Source organism: Argopecten irradians, chromosome 3 (assembly GCF_041381155.1).
Source record: "Argopecten irradians isolate NY chromosome 3, Ai_NY, whole genome shotgun sequence".
NCBI lineage: Eukaryota > Metazoa > Mollusca > Bivalvia > Pectinida > Pectinidae > Argopecten > Argopecten irradians.
The window spans coordinates 50353708-50375990 of NC_091136.1; the positions used below are offsets into that span (position 1 = coordinate 50353708).

Below are 22283 nucleotides of genomic sequence, written 5' to 3' on the forward strand. Positions count from 1 at the left end.
TAAATGGAAAATATAATGGGTATTCATATAGTACGTATATGTTTAAGAACAGTTAAACGTTTCGAACAAAGGAATTGAAATATTGAAAAAAGAAATATGTTCCTGATCAGACAATTACACTGTACCTTTCCATATATACTGGTTTTCGTGCAGCATTACAACAATCGATAATGCTTTTCGCTTACATGCTTGGGATTTGACAATTTTCTTTCGTCCATCTGACCTGCAGCAGTTATAATTGAACACAAAACACAAAAACACGCTACAAAATTTTATTATCACATGATTTAGATCCATTGTGCACAGCAAATCTATATTGATATGTCCCTATGTAATCTATATATGTAATATATACATTCTTTAAAAACAAAAAAGAAAGAAATTAAACATAGTATCTACATCCTGTAAGAACAATCGTTGCTGTGTTGCATATACTTTATAAACATATATAAACTACTCTGTACAATATGAAAGACATTAATTAATGATGATACACGGTACTTTATCTACTCTGTCATGGTTGGCTGGTGGTCCATATAGTATCTAAATGTTTCTGTTTTCCAGACGTATCCAAACATAGCCACAAACTGATAACACATCGTCATTGAATCAAGCTATTCAAACACGTTCGTGTATTTCTATGTACCTTCGGGTACCATCGTGTACCTTTGTGTACCGTCGGGTACCCCCGTGTACCTTTGTGTAACCTCACTTCCGCTAATCCGCTATTATTACATTTCAGCAACTGCCCACTTGACATCATTGATTGCATAGTCTGCCTAGTTATTACCGAGCACTGTCTATCTGCTGACAATCAAAGTCAATACGAATCACCGACAGACCTGGCCGTACTGGGCGACGAAAAACAATATGAAAATACTTTAAATCTGCAGAGTAGGATATCATTATAGTACGGTTGAAGCTTAAGTAGCCGGGAAAATAGCAATAGTTATAACTTCATGTGATAAACGGTATTACATGTATTTGGAAATCCGATTCCCAGGCTCATTGCTTGTTAATGAATTTAATACGGGGCAAGAACGCAAAGCAAATTATGTGCTATTTAGATAAAATGTTTTTAACTCTTGAATTATTGAATACTTAAAAGACATGATCAAGAATTGTTGTAAAAATTGTTGTGATATTAAAATAAAAATAATTATAAGCGAATGTAAATGTTTTTATCGGTTTATAATAATAATGAAACAAACAGTTGTATCATAAGAAGATATCTTAGTAAGAGATACATTACAATTACAATGTAATCTCAAAACTACTTAATGAAACATGGAAAAGCAAATTAAAAATCACAGATAAAACACGGTAAGAATAACATCTTGACTGCATTCCACAATGCCAATACTACTCAACATATTATTTTTTAGCGAAACATGCGTACATTGTACATTGTACTTTGTATCCATATACCCATGTATAATTTAATCAATTTTAAAGATTGCTGCTGTATATTTGTTAATGCATTGCTTAATCCAAGGCAAATCTTACCTTATATTATGTAAAAACAGAATGACACCAATCACAGTGTTTAGACAAACGTTTACCAAGTGCTATCACGCATACCGTCGGTAAATCATCGTCTACTTCCCCAATGCTAGATACTGGACACAGTATTAAGTAGAAACATCATACGAAAAGTGTACATACACTGTATATTAATTGCTATTAATCTTGCTTGTTTTTGCATAAATTTCAAACTCAATCTCTCATACTCCAGTGTATAAAATGACTTCACATATTTGTTTTATTTATATTGCTACTGTTGAAGTTCGGTGACTGATTTTTGTGATCTCATCCTATCACTTAAATATTTCCACGAATACATCAATACTGACGAAAGATGACGGGGAAATCGGGTAACACCCGATTGTCTACATCTATCTATATACATAATGAATATGTATCCGTCTCATTGCATATCTACATTCACTGTAACCAATCTAGAAGGAGTCGTCACACACACACTTGCCAAACACAATGATGAGGTACACTACCAGAATGAACATAATGGTTCCAGCCAGGTATGATATGTACGGGTGAATACATGCCACTACAGACTGACATTCTGGCTTCTTTTTACGTTTTGGGGTAATCACTCTTGATCTGTACGCACGACGTCGTGACTTCCGGACGATTCTCACCTTTCTCCGAGTAATGGTGACTTCACTCGTTGGTGCTGACCTGCTTTCGTTTCCATCACCTAATTCAGTCAATGGTAGAATAGTTGTTCTTTCGTTGTTATCAAATTCACCAGAGTTGTTTTGTGTTTCAGTAAATGATTTATTTTGATATGCTTCTGTTTCTCCATGTTTTACGGATGTGTCATCATTTGAAAATGAAGGCGATTCCCGTTTGTTCCGTACACAGGTCACGCTAACGTTAGGATTGGTACTATTGGTGATTTCGGATTGCGGTAAAGTGCTCTTTCTGTGTCCATGTTTGTGGAGCTCACGGAGAAGTACATTCAGTAAAACGCTCATTCTGTCTATAAAGGGATCGTTTCTACTTTCTGTGAGGTTTTTGTCGGTAGACGGATAGAGATATTGTGATAAGAGCTTGTCTCTCACATTGTTAGAAGTCTGAATGAGCTGTTCTAACTTACGGACAATCTTTACCGGACCTCGGGTCCAAATCTCCAGGCCTCGGAGGTAGTTCCGGAATGATAGGCTGATTTTGTCCGGAATGTTGATGAAAATGGATTCCATGTGTGTTGTGGTCAGTTGTTGCTGTGTCTGTGGCTGATCGCTCCGTAGTCTTCTCGCAGTAGCAGGGGATGAGATGATGAATTCATAAACTGAAACCAAAGGCAAAATGGGAATCAAAATAATGATGAAGATAACTTATTAACGTCTAAAACACATTTTAATGGTATGTCATTGATTGTTTTACCGGAGAAACAAACCAGTATTTGTCCAGTAGGATGTGCTGACCAAATTTCTGTTAGTTGAAACCGAAATTAATAGTAAATATGTATCACTTCTAAATTAAAGTATTCAAAATTGATCCTTTGTATATTGCTTCATACAATGTATGAACACTACAGATGTGTTCTATTTAAAAAAAGAAATACAAATTTAAAAAAAAAACAACCGCACAATTTAGTGTATATTATTTCGTTCATCATGTTTTCTATATAACGTAATACATAGTACTGAGACAAAGAAATACACCCATCAAGTACTATATATAAATTTGAAATATTTAAGAGATAATTGGGAGAGGAGAGTGGCAGAAAGTATAATTTTGTTACTCTCTATAGTCTGTCTACTTTTCTTTTCAATACAATTTAAGTGTCATGAGTTACACATATTAAGACTATCCCGTTTAAATCCGATAGCATATTCAGTTAGATAATTTGGAATCGTAAGAATTTGAAGTAAAATAAGCGATTATCATAATAAGCGTGTATTTCTGATTTTGAAATCAAACAGGTGGTTGGAGGGGCTTGCTGAAGTTGATTACAGAATGCGTATTCAGACATTCATTAATTATGATGCTGCTGTGACTTCATTGCACGTTCATAATTGTTGTCCATTGCAGACAGAAGACACGTCCGTTTGATGTTGTATATTGACAAACGGATCGATCTCCGTAAGCTATTAGGTCTTCAACTGAACCCAACCAACAAAGACGTATAACTTAATGATGACGGACTACGTCTTTGAAGCAAGCTTTGCCACGGCTTTAATTAGAATACTAGCATATACACGAAATGGTAACCTTTTCCTCAATGACTAGTACGTAACCGGACCAGAAAAGGATCGGACTTGATATGGTTTTAATTCATTACTTGTCATAAAACAGTCGTTGTTGTGTAAAAAGGTGGTACGTTATGATAGTGGGGAAAGTCAGATTCTCACAAAGTATTCATAAACTAACTAGGTTTTAGTTTATATGTCTAGTCACTTAAATCAGGTTATTAGTCGAAGTTAGATTGTTTGCTTATCTACACTAGTGGTGTGATTGGATGTGGTTTCTTTGTTGGGTTAAATGGCCTATTAATAGTTAGGGTTATATAAGGACGGGCCACGTCGGTACACGGCTCTACATGGGATTCGGGTAATATATCGGGACATATTTACTACTCAGCCACCTAAGCAAATATTAATTATTTGTTCTATGAAGGATCACATGAAAGGGAAAAGAAATTACTTTTAATTTTGGATGATATAGGTTTATAAGTCTATTGGACATTTAACGAATTAAACTGCATTAGTGCTGTCCGCATGCCCATAACAACAATTCAATTACACTAATCAGCGCAAGGTTGCAGCTCAATATTGTAAACCATATTAGTGAATATATGTTAAATCGTGGTTCTGAACGTCTATTTCGTAGCCTTTATTGCGCAAAGCAGGGCGGGGAATCGATGGTGCAATATGATCGATTAGGCATGTTCACCGTGCCCACTGATAAAAGGAATCGTCATACATCCGGAGGCCACGTCAACGCTGCTATCGTAATTCCCCCTGGCGGGAAGGCGGACAGTCAGTAAGGGCGGAACAGTGCCCTGGAACCTTGTAGATAAAGGGTCTGACGACGTGTAGATAACAGCGCTTTCTGGTGCTTCTAATGCCACATTAAATCTCCTTTTTATAGAATAAACACGGTCTCTTCTTTTATAAAGTTCTATTTATGCAAACGTAATTGTGTAGAATTCTAATCACGGTAATTCATTGCATAAGCAATCAAAAGACGCAATAAGAGATACATGTTTACACAAAAAGAGAGAGATAATAATAAAAAGAAAACAAAAAGAAAAGAAAACAAATTAAACGAACAGGGACCTCTGGACATGAATATTCAGACACCTTATAATCCATTTGATTATCTAAAACATGGATCAACATTACATATACGAGGAATTTTCTGTGTATTAGTTATATCATTGAGCATTCTAATTTCCGATTAGACAGATCAATTTGTATACACAGTACTGTTTGAGGGTTTGCAGAACACATCTTAAATATACACGTTCGACACAAGTTATACAAGATTCTCTAACAAATTAGTGTGTTTGGATCGTAAATAACGCATCTGCCTTTTAGATTCGATACGTATTCTCACTGTTAGCGATGCAGGTTTATGCAGGTTAATAAACATAGCTAAGAGATTTATAATCTGTTTGAAGACATAATTTGAGCAAGGTAGGGGTATGGATTCTACTAACGGTAGCTGTTATATGCAAAAATCAAGTTTTGAGAAAACAACTTTACTCTTACTTTCCTCGTTTTTTTCTTTGTCGTTCTTTGTCTTTGTTTTATTGTTTTTAAACAGAATTGTAATTGTTGATTTCTTTTTTTTTTGCAATTTTTATAAAAATGATTTAATTTAGCTTCTGAAAACAAACTGGTAAATTGTAAACTAAGTGGTCAAATTATTTGGTATGACGTCTGCTTGTCAAACTGTATATCATTGTACACTGATGCGAGAAAAGTCTGCGAGAACAAAAGGAAGAGAGAAAAAAAACCCAGTTCATTATCCTAGGTGTGTCTCTAGCAATCCATGTTATCATCAGATAGTCCATATTGCATTATCGCAGACTCTTTGATAGGCGATGCATCAGTGTTATTGAATTCCACTGCTGCGAGTACAGAGCGGCGTTACGTAGTCCTCGTGCATCCGCTGAAGAGCCGTAATACGTGGTTAGGGGTGTGATTTAATTCCGGAACCATCCATCATACAGAGTGTCCTACTTATAGCCCGTTGTTTGTGTTACGGCAGAAATAACAACCTAAATAGCGTTTGTTTAAATCCTCTAAGCAACTGTTAGAAACGCTTAGCAACATGATAAATGCTAAAATACGAATACTAATTTAGATAGATATGTTTTATAAGAAAATTTTTGAATGTAAAATTAAGATATAATTAGATTTTGAAATGACTTTGAATCATTCGTCTTTGTTTTAAACGAGAAGTTAGCAAATGAAGACGAATGCTTTCTTCCATTATAACTAGTTTCATAAGCGTGATTCAGAATATAAGGAAGCTAGAAAAGGCACAACATCTAACTTATGAATCAATATTTTGATATTTTTTTTATGTTTTTAGTGTTTTATCGGTATGACTAACCACTCTGAGCCAGTGTATCGCCGTGATCTATACTTAAATATGATATGCACTTAAGTGTATGATATTAATGCATTGCTTTCCCAGCAATGTAGTTATTTCTACTTGGTGTAAAAGAGGAGTTACTATCCAATGAGTAAGAGCAAATAAATACAGCAGGAGGGTCACCAACAACAGTGTAAGGTTATATATGGTGAATTAGACTGATGTCCTGACTAACACGTAATACTTATCATCAATACTCACACAACAGATCATGACATGTAAATCATAATTTATTATTGGTAAGTAAACAAATTCACAATTAAAACTAGGAATCTGACAACCCATGACGTGTATGAAAAATACAAGACTTGATACGGAAACTACAAAAAGTATATCTAGAATATGGGATTCATGAGGATATGAAGAATAAACTTTTTTCTACCTGTATACACTACCTGACAACTCCAAATATATGTTAAATCCGTGTTCGATTATGAACGTGACTTCGTAGACGGTAATTTTCTCTAAGATATGAACATAACAGTAGACACGTGTAAAACGAGTAGATATATAACATATACGTTATTCAATTATACTTTCACTGATATGACAATATTGGTTTAAAAAAAATCAATCCATGGTATTCAATAATGTTACATGCGGAAGGGAAAAGGAAATAAATTACACAAATGTTTTAAAAATGATTTGGATAATTTTCTCCTGATTCGTCAATCTATTTATCTTGGGTAAATAGTCAGAGTATTCCCGAGGTCCGTTAGAACATTGCTTAAGGCACCAGCTCACTCTATACACAGGAATCTAATGTATGGGTTTAGATAAGCAACTTTAAAAATGGTTCGAAAAAGTATCACTTACAGTTAACACTTAATAAAAAAAATCTCTACAACATTATTTATATTTTAAAGTATTATGGGCACTACAACAATACTATATAAACATTCCAGTGTTGATACAATTGTCTCGACAATAAGTATTAATTATACAATATAAACATTCCTACAAATGATAAATTCATCTAGAGAACTGACATCCACGATACCTCCAAGCATATCCTGTGATAGTAGCATCTGGCATTTTGGCACAACCAAATCTGTTGCGTAAATCATTTATTCACTTTTCATTTTATTGTAATTTCCAAATATTTTTTATGATTGTTCGCCTCTTTAGTCTAACATTTTTCATCGGAAATGTTCTTGAAGTTTGAAGTGTTAGTTATAGCTCATCAAGAAGTAATTCATAAGAGAAGTATCAAACCATATTGCTCTATGTACATTATTACACAGGCCTTGAAACGGAATAATACAAGTAAAGCAATCCAATTACTTAGTCTGCTCAGTGTAGGAACGTTTAAAGTTGACTTTAATTTTCATTGAAATATCAATAACTATATGGCTAACAACCTGATGACTTTATGGTTTATTTTCTATACACGTGTTATTTTTATTTTACATACAGTTGTATTTTGTATCCATGTACTTCAAACTGGATGCAAGTGTATTTACGGCTAGACTGGAGTAGATTTGGTGCCGAGGTTAGTGTTCATACACGTCTTGTGTGAGCGTATCTTGACTTCAATTATCTGTATGACTTTGAAATTTCCGCCAATAAATTTTGATAATGTAAAACAGAGTAGGCCAATATTTATTAATTTAATACGGCACTACCCTTAAAATGACTTCGTGACTTGCTATCACGCTGTATTTATGATACTGAAATGTTTTTGGCAATGCTTGGCATGTTCGTAAAACAGTAACACACCAACGCACGTGTTCAGAGAGAAACCGTTTTACCTTATCTACACCTGTAAATAGAAATCTCAAAATAGCATGTGTGATCGTATCATGAAGCCGAAAACATGTTTCTTAAAGTTTGAATTATTTGTATTTCAATGGCTAGCATTGACAGACTATAGCATGTTTTCGTCTGAATGTTTTGTAGAAAATTGAAAGGTTGATTGAATCGGGAGGATTGTACAGATCAATCAAAAATAGCATTCTTGTTCTCAAAAGTCATAAGGGAATCAGCCGTTCGCATGTTCTATTTCCTGCCGTTTACCTAAGCACACTGATAGATGAAGGGCCTAATAATATGCAAATATAAATGTAAAAATTTATATAAATATAAAATAAATATAAATTGAATGTTTCATAATATACTCTGTCAGTGCCATTAGAGGTAGCAAACATGTGATTGTTCCTACACTAATCTAAAATTACTCCATTGTTGTTCTTAAAATGCATGTGAAAAGCCCATCTTTTTTACATTCTTAGTAAAGACAAAATTCTTCCGTTTCCTATCCGTCAACGATAACACTCAGTAATGTCCACAAAAGTTGTGCGTAAATTGTTCTAGTTAGCGTGACAACAATGGACATGGTTCCAATTCTTCGACTGAAATACCAAACCATTTAAAAGTATAAGATTCAGGCAAAATGAAGCACTGCAATTGTCAATGTGACGGATTACGAAATAATACATAGACTTGGCGGATTTATATTAGTATTACACAAATATCAGTGCTGTCGAAGATATAATGATGGTAGCAACGGTTCGGGTGTGCCGTATTTATATGTTACGGAGGTATATTCCCTTGCGACTAGGTACATGTATTGAATATAATGTCACTATTTCTGTAAAGAACGTCATACTTTTCAGAGAAAACGTCGCGAGTTTCACTCACAAGTTAAGACGGAATAACGACAAATATAACTGTAACGACAATGTTGATTGGTTCCAATATCCACTTCCTGCCTTATCATTCTAATCTCTAATAGATTTACCATCTTGTCCAATGAAACGGTTATTCTTAATTTGATGATATAAGGTGAACTAATACTGATAGTTAAGCATGAACATTGAAATAGAATATGACTGCTTTTAAATTGATCCCAAGTGGGAAACAATACGAAAGTCCGTGATAAAAGAAAGAGTATACTCTGAATATTACAAACCATTTGAGTTTAAAAAAAACAACAGAAAGTCGATTTCTTTGCTGTGAATTTTATAGCCTGCAACACGAACTTGATTTCTTTGAAATAATAATTTCCAAAACACCTATCATCTATATCCAAACTTTATTTGAAATCGTTAACAACAAGTGAAACTTGATCTGATGATATACACGACGATTCCGTGTCACCAGTCAACACGTTAAGAGGAGGCTTGGATGCGTAAGATTAATGCCTAGAGACATGTGAATTGAAAACAATCCTCGTCATGAGCATCCGCTTCACAGAGATATTGCGTGATACTACCTCATTATCAGTCAAAACCAAAAATAATTCCAGTCAGCGCCAGTAACATATGAGTGGCAGTCATAAATTATAAAGTTTAATAGTCTGCCCATGGAGGTTTCTGAAATCCTGTTATACTCTGTTAAAATGTGAAATAAGGAACTATCATTGCTTTTCTTATTGACACATCTATATACTGTTATATAATATGTTCCATGTAACTTTCAGTACGAGAAATCTTGAAGTGATAGAAATGATAAAAATGATGGTATCATGTCGGCAATTATGCGATTAGGCTTCTGGGTTTTACATATCATTCCACTATGCAAATGACACAATTGCATTTACAAGAATGGTAAAATAACGGTTTATTATTTTCGAATTGAAAAAAAGTGATAATGTAAAACGATTTTGATACGATTTCAATCGAACATAGATGTTATTTCTACTAAAGTTATCATAAATTTTTGGAAAACATACACAATAAACTGTGGTATAGTTGTTTTCATATATTCGTATGATTTTTTCCTGAAATATATCTTGTCTATGGGGTTTCAATGATTAGACTCAGTGAAGTTCGTTATTCAGCACCCACATAACGCTAACGTTTTCGCATTACAAAAGAACTTACGTTTTGAATTTTCGATGGAAGAATTGGACGGCAGAGTTAAAGATAGCCAAAATAGAGTGATGTTTTCATTCTCATCAAAACAGCAAATATCGTCACACCTTTTCATACTTATCCATTGTAGGCTATTTTAGGAAAATTAAACACATTTAGATATATGTAAAAGGCACTAACATTATTTTTGTGTATGACTACAACAACTTAACTGGGTAATCCCAGCATTTTTATGACATGAGCTACATTGCGAAAGCTGAAGTTATCAAATATTTGAGGATTATTATTTTCTCATTGACCGCAATCGGCCGTCTAAATGCAATCGACAAATACAAATTTTTTAGAATCATAATATAAGCCTTAGAACATATCAATCATCGAATCTTGATAGTTGTAACACTCTATAGACCTCTTTCAATTCTGAATCACCAATCGATGTTTTACGTCCAGAAATTCTTACAATCAAACAAAACTTCTAGTCTAAGTAGAAAAAATCATCTTTTCAATCTCGGTAATGATTGGAATTCTAGCAAGTAAATGACATTTATGATGACCACGTTCATATCTGTACTTTATTATATGTATCAGTTCAGATATTGATCTGGTCATCTATGCCTTTTGTACCCATCTTTGCTGTTTAGTTCAAATATTTGTTCCAATCTTATTTTTATTGATTTTATCAATAACACATGATGTTATTCTATCAAACTTAAATATTGGAGAAGTCATTAATAAATGACATTTAACAACAAATATTGTCTCCATTATTATTCCTTTGAGTACAGCAACATAGCTTCGGTCACTTTGCTCTCTGTTACGAAACTGAGATGACATAAATGACATTTATTTACCATGGTAAAATAAATAGATTTATGTCAGGCTGTTTCATTTTTACTTTCCTAATTTGTAAGTGGGGCCCCGTAAATATAACTTCTGTATAATTCTACAAGCCAATGATGCAGTAGCTATGTAGCTATCATATGCTTCTGTAATATCCTTCACTTTGAAACTCAACTGAAACATACTAGTTCTCAATTGTCAATGGATTTATTGAGGGGTACCGGATCTGTCGTTAAACAATATCTTTTAGAGCCACTATAGACGTACACATGTTGCCATGCTATACAAACCATCATAGTAATACTAATAGTCTACCCGCAGAAGGAAAACCTCTGTATGTAAAATAACTCCAGTTAATGTACACATACATATCTTTGTACATAATCAAATAACGTATTATATAGACAGTAATATATGTTTTTTAATCCAGTTTTTGATAATAAACAACTATAATGAAAACTATGTATGTATGTAAACTATGTATCTATTAAAACCGATTGGAGGGGTGTTCTTTCGTATATTCATTACGTAATGTGAATAATATAAATCTGCATATAGCGTTAGTTTTGTCTGTCATAATCAGTCTTAAACCGCTCCACTGTTGATACATTTCATATACAAAGTCTTATCGGAGTTCACTGCCTCAAAATTACATTTCCACTGCAGCCCTACCAAGTGCAGCTGTCATTCATTAGTCTACGAACTGCCATCCGCGTATTATGATGTCACAATGTTGTGCCAAAGATCACAAAACATGGTTATTCAAATGGCTGTTCCGTCTTAAATGATAACGAATACTTTATTTATCATAAATGCAAAATCTCTTGGATAACATCATGGAATTTGCCTCTGTCCAGTTGACATTCATTTTGGATATGAATGCCACGGAAAGACATTCAATGTTCAAAAAAATGTCAACAATCCAGACATCTATTCTGACCTGCATACACATTTCAATTAAGTCGATAATCGTAAGGAAATTAAACATTATAAAAAAAGTCAGTAGCCATTAAAACGTCTGTCTATCAGATATATGGTGGGTTCGGCGTGTTCGATTTAAACTCAAACTAGTCGGCCTCAGCAGGACATTTACTATAAACAGAGGCAAAACACCAACTGGACCGATCGACCAGATCGATCGGTAATCAAATAGTGTGGTCTTGAAGAGGAATTGTTCCTAACGGTTCAATGGTAACATTACATAAAATAGGACTCCGTTACTCATTACAGGGACCGACTGTGGTTGCTGGTTAATCAACACTAATCCCCGGCTCTGGGTTGCGAGTTTGGAACCTACGTGTGTAATACCTGCGGTAATAGCTGTATAGATTGTTGCATAGGATACACTTGAGAAATTGTTCATGGTTAACCCCCTCTATTCAATTATGGAATGAACTCCAGTAATTAAACAGCTAAGATATTCTTAAAACACTTTTCTTAAATAAATATTGCTTCATCAAATCAAATAAAAAATAATGACACTGGCCAAGAACTTGATTTCTAGATTTTACATATATCGCAATACAGAAATCAAATAAACATGATATGATAACAATGTCTTGGTTCACATTGATTTTTCTTTATAAATCACATTATTGATATATCAAAGTCATCTGATCTGATAATGTATCTGTACAGTATTCCCCTGAGTAGGTGACGGCCTCCACCGACATATGCTGGTATGTGCTAACCATATATGTTACCTGGTACGTGTTGGTATTTAATTGAACGTCCCTTTACCCATTTCCTAGTGTATCAGACCAATCAGTAATCTGTAATAGGACGTTTCTACGCCCGACATGTTATCTCTATACTGAGGGTATACAAACATTGAAACTGACATCTCGTTATTGCGGAAGCGCTGCAATAATACTGTATGCAAATACCCAAATATCGCCAATACCATAATATCGACCGCAGTTCGCCGAGATTTCCTTATTCTTTCAGTTGTAAATGGCTTTATGCTTAACTTTGCGACCAACGACATAATCTGCGCTGTTTATGAATTCACTAATAAATTTGGTATGTGTATTTCAATTGTAAAACAATACACTATACATAGATTATACTGGGCGATTATTATTTATTTGCATTCTGACACTTCGTTTAACGATCAATCAAACAATTTCTTGTTACATACATGTAGTATGATTTTATAATTTCTATTTTCATTGTAGACTTTTGGATTATATTTATTTTTAAGTCGGTCGAAGCTGAAATAAAAATAAATGATACATAAAAAGGAAAAATAACCTTTAAGCATTTTTTCATCGGACTAGTAAAGTAATTCTAAAAATATCAAGATTTTACCTATTCTATTCAAAACTACGACAGCTCTGTGAAAGTGGAATCATATAAAACATTTGTATGTGTTCCCAATACCAGCAAATATACGGGCGAAACAGGAAAGAGATTACGTATAATTTATAAAAGGACCTCCTCAGTTAGTAAACCGAACAGCCCCACCCCCAACACACACACACTGTCTGTCTATCTTTGGTCTTTTATATACACCATTCAGGATACTATGTCCATGCCAACCGGGTTTATTTTACATTAATCCAATTACAAAAAGTCAATAATCAATTATCGAAATAAAGTTCAATTTTAGTGTTGTAAACCTTCTGCCAATCTTGTCATGATGTTTACAATCCTAATACATATAATCCATGTCATTCTCAGAAAAAAAATCATCAGGTAACCAGAGAGGCCCAATAAATACACGACTATGATACTCAATGGATAGTTACCACTGGTTTATCAAGTTTCCGGCTGGGTGTTTTATCATCATACCTTTGTAGGCACCCCTCAACCCCTCACCCCCACCAAAAACGTATAAAAATAAAAACATTATTCTACCTCTAAGCTCCTTTTTACCTTTCAGTATTTTAATTGTTCTGACGCGACATTCTTTAAAGTATATTTGTTCAATTCACGGATTGGTACATGTAGTGCCTAGATATTTCCATAGCTTTCATATACATTGTAGTTCAATCCGAATGTTCAGTATCATTTTTAACGATAATTTTCTATAAATTCTCTCGGCGGTGATTGATTTAATGAAAGTTTAACTGATATCATCGGTTCATCCCTTAGTGGCATGGTATACGTTAACACACAATATAAACTGTCTATGGTATGGAGGGCATTAAAGATGTTATCTAGTTTGAAACTAAAACATGTGTTGGAATGCTGGTAGGTCGTACACAACAACCTGATATCTAGTACAGAAAAATAAAACATGGAATTTATATCTTTATCATGATGCCCTATATAGCTGGCTGGTATCTTTGGAGCCGATGCATCGTTTATTCATGATAAAAATAGACTCCAAGGAGAGGCAGTCTTTATTGAATACATTCTTTTGTTCCTGATCAATATGTCAGCTAATGTTTCAAACTTTCAAATGGATAGTAACCTGCCAATACAATGGTAATCCATGGTAAAGCGCAAAATTGGAAACAATTCTCACCTCAACTGTTTAGATATAACGGCGAACTTTGTGATGACATGAGACGTAGAAATCCCATAGCTAGAATATTTGAAACGAATTTATATTTTGTATGATTGGTAGTGACCAATGACAATAGCGTAAAACGATTGTATTGTACAGAATGTCAAAAATGTATATAGTACGTATATCAATTAGAACAAATGATCGTTGGAGCAAAAATACCTTAAGAGCACTGTTTTGTCCTTTTATCTTTCTTTTTCTTATTATGTTCGTCTCAGCAAACACCTCTAAATTGTTATAGTTTTGATGAAAATTCCAATATATATACATCATACGAAGGGATCGATCACCAATCTGATATCCAAGTGATACATTTTGAACCGTATGAAATATCAAGTTTTAATATATTGTAAACCTAAATATAACGTACGCTTAATTAAAATAAAATGCGTAAATAGTTAACCATGTACACTATAAGCAGAGGAAATGTTTGTAAGACTATGAAAAGGAAAATATATACGTAATCTTTGTTTCTGTTGATAATCATAATTTCATAAAGCCAACCCTTATCCCTACTTCTAGCGATAAACACTATCTACAAGGATTACATATTTGGAATCTTATAATATAGCTGATCTGGACCACAATGCTCTATACCTGGCCCCGATTTCTCGAAAAAAAACTTAAGTAAAAAATGAACTTAACTTAAAACTATTAACATAGATTACATAATAGAAATAACTTAAGTTTTGACTAAAGTTATTAATTGTATTTCGAGAAAACCTATGTACATTATGTACAACGTCCTTTTGCATGTAAGTAAAGGTTAATCAATGCCATTGGTTCCTCACATAAAGACAATGGGTAGCATTGGTAATAAAAAACCCTCGATATTCACGGACGTTAACATTATCATTATTGAATTATTCCATAATATCTTGGAGTCGTTTTTTTTATTTATTTAGAATTCATATATGCCTACAATCTAATAGCAATAGCTGTACATGATAGCATACAAATGTAGGTCATGTTATCAAAATACGAAAGCAACCTATATCTAACCAAAATCTGGTATTCACGGTGTTTTACAAAAGGAATGTCAACAGTTTAACCTCGTATATCATTTTCATTAACAAGACCATTTGTGACTTGTCTGAAATACCAAGCTTCATTGGTTAATGTGCTAAATGTAAAAAATAACCATGTAGTTTGAACTTAAAAATGAAGCGTAATTTTCGACGTGTTGATACACAAGACATCATTGTTGCCGTTGGGTGTTTATAACAATTATACACGCTTAAAACATTAAAATATTGTGTCAGTTTTCGTTTTATAATATTGACTTATGTCAAGACGATTAGGATTTTATTAATGATTTCATTTTTGTTGTTACGAAATGCCAGCCTACAATATATGTTAAGTATACAATGTATAGTTTCTGTGTATGTGGCGACAGAAGTCGTGAAATAGAGCTTGGTTTGTAACTTTTAAAACCGAACAGTGATAAGTGGTTGTTTAAGAGTCTAGCCTCAGGTCATATCTCCCCAGAGAAATCAAAACATTCTTATCTAAAATGGGAAACATTCTCCGCGATTTTCCACTAACATGATTTATTATCGTTTATTTATAAGCTGTTAAAATATCGGAAATCCATACATCTATTTCTATCTGGGTTGGACCAGTGTTTCCACATTGTAGCTAGAATGAAAACAGACATAGAATTCCATCCGAACCACTCCCCATACAGATATACACCAGCCAAGTCTGATTTCTCCTCATATAGAACCTCTGTTGCTTTTTGGACAGTGATACAGTCATTTGGATTCTGACGAGGCGCTAGATACATTGTAGCAACAGCGACCAATCAGTTATCTCCGTGAAGTTTTTGTATAAAATCAACATTCTATATAATATATCCTGGTAGACCACTGATCGATATATGTACGTTTCATCCTCCCCTGCACACACATACGCACACACATATATATAAAATAGGGACCAGTCAGAGTTTGTGATTTGTCTACATAGACACATACATGTTTTGCCGTTTGGTCGAAATCGCTTTCCGATAACAAATCATATTAGCGGGCCTCTAACCACTTTTTGTAGAAGATACCAAGCCCTTGATTTGATTTCGGCGGTCTCATTTTAAAACATCAATGCATTGGTTAAATTCGATAATGTCTCTTTTGATAAAGTGTAGTCTATGTTAACATGGAATTATTGGAAATATCGATCGATCAGATCGTCCAGTGATTCAAATCCTAGTCTCGGCCACTTTAATGTGGTAGTTGCTTTCTTTAGTCCTATAGTAAAGAGTTATGGCGATATAGAGAGGTATTTTATTACACAACTACAGATTTATCGTTTTTGTAATTCATTTTAGTCCTCAAATATCCAAATAGAAACAGCCGCGTAATTAAAGACGACGCCACCAATAATTATTATTGATCAAATGTGCGCTCTACTTAGGAAGAGTCTTTTTACAGGGATAAGCTTTGAGCATGCGCTATTCGGTAATTGTGGTTTCCGGTGACAGATGACTTATATACGGTTCTGGAATAATTATCGATCGTCCTGTAATTCGCTTCCGATTGCATTCTTGAAAACTAGCTTAAACCTGACTGTTCAGTATCGTATACAGAATTCCTCTTTGTTGATTGACCTCTAAATACAAGTTTACAAGATATCTTCTTGCGCACACTTGTTGTTCTATAGATATAAGGTTGTTACTTACAATCACCTCTCCCCTTGATTTGTGGATGCTAATTGATTTTTGCAGCAAGCATGTGCAGCGATGCCTTGTAGACAAAACAGTCTATGGATATGGCAATAAAGCTATTCTGATGCCTAGCATCAATACTAACATTATCATATCATTGATGGTTCAATTGTCTTTTATTGAAACAATTTCTAGTCCTTACTATACCTTTGGCGTAATCATAGCATTTCCCATAAAATAAGATTAAGTACAACTTTAGACATATCTTATGATCAAATCATACACAAACTGTTTTCTATTGATTCAGAAGCTATCAAACACTGGATTTGGTGTTGTTAATATCTGATTTGAATACGAAAATAACCTCAAGAAAGAGGTGGAAAAGAGCAGCAAATGCATTTAATTGGTGGTTTTTATGAAAAGTGTTGCTACAAATAAAAAAAACAACACCGCAATTAATATGGTCAGAAGATAATGCTTAAAAGCCAAGCAATGGCCACATCGTTTTGATGAAGAGAGTGAAGGGGTCACAGACAACTATACCCGATGTTGAGATTACTGGATAGAGGAAAATATTCAATAGTGCTAAACGCGAATCGAAACAAAAAACGAATTTTATCTAAAGTTGTTCACATGAAGTTAATGTAAAATGATGTTGGCTGTGTACATTTAAACGTTTATAAAATTACATATAAATATACCAGTTGCAAAAGAAAAGTTAGTGGAGGTATAAAGCTTCAATTTAAGACTACAATTAGGCAATCTGTTATTTGAAATCTGACGTACAATGTATACTTGACAAAACTGCTACAAAGTGAACACAATTTTGGGAGACACAATCGATTTATAACTTGCCAAAACTGTTCCTAAGATAATTTGTTATAAAATTGCTTGCCTTTTGGTGTACAATATCAATCATAACGAAATGCTAATTTGGTTATCGTATCGTTTGTATCTGTTTGGCTTGGTATTACACTGTGCCGACTACCTAGTCACGATCTTTGGGGCAATTATAAATCATCAATGGACCAAAGAAGCGGCTTCAAGTACAAATACATTTACTTGGCGAAAAGGTAATATTGAGAATCAAATGAAAACCGGGGTTAAATAGATGTGAAATAAAAAAACAATCGGTTATACATATGCCAACCCGACCCGGTGTTGTCTAGGGCTAAGCTGCGGGTGAAAGTTGCACTTACCTATGTTTAATAAGTAAGATAAAATTTTTAGCTATTCACCCTAGGCCTTTGATGGACTACATGCGTTTCAGAATACAGGATATTTTGTACTGAAGTTTTGAATGCTGGCATAACGTTGATAATAGCAAGTATTCTAACAACGCTTTGGTACATAGTTAATGGGTGAATACTATGGAGGTAATATTATACTATGTATAATACATTAGTTGTCTATTTTTAGATAGCGCCAGGTGTTTAAACTTAGATATAAACACGTTTGTATTTTTGGTAGAAATCATGACGCCTTTAAGTTTAACACGGGGGATATATGTACAAATGTACGTTCGGATTAGAATCATAGTGATGCACTTTATAATTTGTATAAATAGTGTGAATAAATAAAGAAAATATCTCTTTACGATAAAGTTTCAACAACTTTGACGTTTTATCTCGTTAAAGTGCGTAAGTGATGAAACACAATATACAATTTATAATTTCGTTGTGAATTTGCACTTATAACACACAGATTGGCATTAGACGAAGTATACATACCTAAAGCGAGAGATAAGACACTGGCTGCATATCGTATCCACAGTATCATCGCCCAATGGTCATCGTACAACCTAGTCTAAACAGACTGACCCCTCATTATCACAGAATCATGCTTATTGTGAAATCCCGCAAATGTCTTTCATAACTTTGCTGTTGTTGTTGAAATCACTGCAAGCCACTGAGTGCTGTTTAAGTCCAGCAAATGAAACCAATTTTTATTGTTCCTAAGGAAGCCAGTATCTTAAGCACATGGAGTGACATTTGACATGTTGTTAACGCATTTCTCAATGGACCCCCTCCAATGCCACACAGTAAACCTAGGGTACACTGCGCTTTGTCACTCTGACATTGAACAGTCTGCTATTGAACAGTGCATACTTATTTCCTTTCCAGGCAGGATCTGTTCGTTCAGTACTTGTTGTTCAAGTTTGTACATACAATTGCATACATTTCTGCCATAAAAACAACTTGTTCCTTTGAGTGTAGTCTGGCTAATCCAGCATACGGTTTTTGGGGATCAGATCCGCTAGCACTGCATGCATGTTCTCTCCGCTATTGATCCTGAGGAGCTGGTGCTGACGACCGAATCATCTTTGTCACGGGATCGACTACAAGTCAATGTCGCTATAGCATGGTCCTCTCTCCTGGAACCTTGTGGTATCCATGCTCTCTTTTATACGACCAGACAAACTTCTAAATGACGCGGTTGTTGCAGGCGCCTATATCGGTAGGTTTATGCGTTAACAAAAACAAGCACTCTCAGTGACGTTCATAAAGCACACATCTGTCAAATGCCAAACGACAAATCAGTACTCCCAGAATAGACTCCGACCAATAACTACTTATTGATTATTAAGTGTAATTAAACGTTTAGCAGTTTCGTTAAACCTTGTCGTTTGTATAGTATGATTTTTTTTATCTAGCCCACGGGGGAATATCCTTTGTTTTGAAACGCCCAGTAGCTATATTAGAATAGCCACTGCTGCTATAAGGGTATATCGATTAACACACTGCCTCTGCCCAGTGAAAAGTAAATGCATTCTAATAAAGCTTAAGTTGGGCAATCAAAAAGTGATCCATGTCAATTAGTTTACCATCTGTCGCGATCAATGTTCCCCATTCCACCTTCGTGAGAACACATCAAGTTTGTTGGCTTCCCACAGCACCGCACTATGCTGAATGTTTTCATTTATAACACATTCAATCAAAATCCGCGTGTTGAAGCATGTTGTTCGTATTCAAATGCACTCTGCAAGTTTGTGAGCGTGTAACTCTTCACAGTAAGAAAACACTGATTCAAAATGCCCGTGGTTCTGTTATGATTGTCTGTAATGTAACATGTCCACGAACACCTGTGCCGAATATCACTGGTGAATTTCCAATACAACCCCCGAACGGGTTATATCCCGGTTTCGTGTTAAATTGTCCGTTTTACTGAAAATCAACATGGTAGTTGGTTTTTTAATCATTCCGAGAGTGTGTATCCAATCGTGAACACGAGTTAGTGTGCCTATAACCTATTGCCGCCGAAATCAGAGCACGTCAGTAATGTCGGATCCATTCATTTCTAATTAGCTATAGTATTCCTAATTCTGGTATAAATACTGAATGTAGCATGTGAAGAGTGGTGCCGGAGAGATCTCAAGAGAGAGGCCTTTCAAAGAGAGCTCGTGAAGAGGCCTCATATACGCCGCAGTTTATACGCACGCTGTTTTAAAACATGTTCACTGCCTGCTTCCAATTAGAACCATCAACATATCCATACCAGTAATTTAAAACAAAGAGAGCAAGTAATGAAACAATGCATTAAGTGGAAGCTCGTTGTAAAGACAATTAATGGCAATAATGAGTCAGATAAGATCATACTGATGTCGTCATGCTCCGCCCAGCTACATATTGCGAACTCCAAAAACTGATGTCGTATGATCGACCTACACAGCGCAAACACAAAGTACCTCGATCAATGACCAACCTACAAGACAATTGAATGGTCACCGCCGAGACACACGCTTCAATGGTAGTTAACGCGCGCTGTTAGTCTTTTAAGTCTAACTTTAGATTGATTTCGATTTAGTTTAAATGATATGAAATTAATAGTATTGATCTAGATCGTTTCCTTGTTGTCGTGTCTTATCATAACCGGATATTCGTCCATTTCCTGTATGCCATGGTTAACTTTATTTGGTAAAAGAGAAGTTACAAACACATTTGGATAATGAAGTATGTACGATTATTTTAGTACTAATCTCCGGGAAAGATATCACGTTTTTATGTAACACTCGCATGCGGGTATCTTTTTTATAAACACACGTTATCTACGATCGATAAGAAAACGAGGTTTTAACACACAAGTATACAAGAACCATCGACAATACCCAGCAGTTGTTCACGTTACTCTTAGAAACCAAAATATTGCATAACAATAACAAAAAAGACGCAGCTCACGTACTCTACAGGGTAATTCAAAGGGGAACATTTGGGGACGATTTGTCGACTGAAGAAATGACACAAAGAACTTGCATAGAACTTCAGTTGTCAAAAATGATTTTCGAAAGGCGTAATGGAGATGATTAGCTAGCTGAGTCGGCGAATGTTGCTAAAATGTTTTAGTGGATTAATACTTTCGGAATTTTTAAAGTATTATGAATTACATAAACATGATAATCATGGAAAATTCTTGACCCAGTAATATCACTTGCTAAATAATGTAATGGAAGCTAGCTTCTTAGTTGCTTTTGAAAGCATGTAGAATGAGTTGTGGAGTTCCACCACCATGGTGCTTTGTTATCTCGTCTTAACTACATGTATGTGATCTCTGTAAACTATTAAAAATGCTATAGCTTTGCAACACTACCCCACCTTTCTCCATGTTATGCATTTTGCTTAATATTTGAAGAACTATTTGAATGGTACTTGGGTATAAACATAATTAGTACATCGTAAACAAGTTAATAACTGTATGTTAGTAGCATAATGATGACCCCACACAGTAGTAAAACCTGTAATACAGTTATTACATTCTGTTGCTGATTCATCTGTCAACGGGATTGTTGCCTCCTTTTATTTTTTGATTTGTACAACTGGTATCTTTGTGCTCTAAAACATCTGGGCCACAGGGACCTAGATTTGTATAAATTGGATATGATTTGTATAACAGGTATAGCTAAGAGGAGGTTGAAGTTGGTTCCGAGTTCCGTTTAAGCTAAACGGAACTCGGAACTCGAAACTAACTTCAGCCTCCCTAGCTGTGTCTTATATTTATTTGAAGAGTGGTCTAGATTAGTATAACGGGTGTAGCTATATCCAAGATTTATTTGAAGAGTGTTAGTGTGGCCTAGCTTTATTTGAAGTGTGTCATTGTGACCTCGATCATTATAACGAGAGTCGCTGTGACCTGGATTTGATTTGTATAACAGGTGTCGCTGTGTGCCGTAGATCTACATGTTATGTGCCATTGTGACCATGGTAACGTAGTAATAACGATTTTGGGTACACATGTTTTTCAATACGTATCAATAAATCTGTAAATAGTGAGTCATTGTGTTACCTTATCGCCTTGTCACAAAACGTCTTGACTATTGTCCAACTTC

At 34.7% G+C, this 22283-nt stretch overlaps 2 protein-coding genes across 2 annotated transcripts in view; one reads left to right on the top strand and one right to left on the bottom strand.

Annotated features, from left to right (window-relative positions):
- The window catches only part of LOC138318963 (zinc finger protein-like 1 homolog), a 433896-nt gene that overhangs the window by 187509 nt on the left and 224104 nt on the right, over nucleotides 1–22283 (top strand). The gene's annotated exons all lie outside the window — the stretch shown is intronic.
- Nucleotides 259–20701, bottom strand: LOC138318950 (uncharacterized). The gene is made up of 2 exons (XM_069261779.1): nucleotides 18694–20701; nucleotides 259–2812 (listed from the first exon to the last, which is right to left on the bottom strand). Exons 1-2 carry the CDS (start codon nucleotides 18740–18742, stop codon nucleotides 1959–1961), a joined length of 903 nt encoding a protein of 300 aa, XP_069117880.1. The 5' UTR covers nucleotides 18743–20701; the 3' UTR covers nucleotides 259–1958.

Coding starts and splice junctions, on each gene's coding strand:
- LOC138318950 (XM_069261779.1), bottom strand. CDS start 18,742: ATGATACTGTGGATACGATATGCAGCCAGTGTCTTATCTCTCGCTTTA. Junction 2,813..18,693: donor TGTCTTATCTCTCGCTTTAG/GTATGTATACTT, acceptor CTTTGGTTTCAG/TTTATGAATTCATCATCTCA.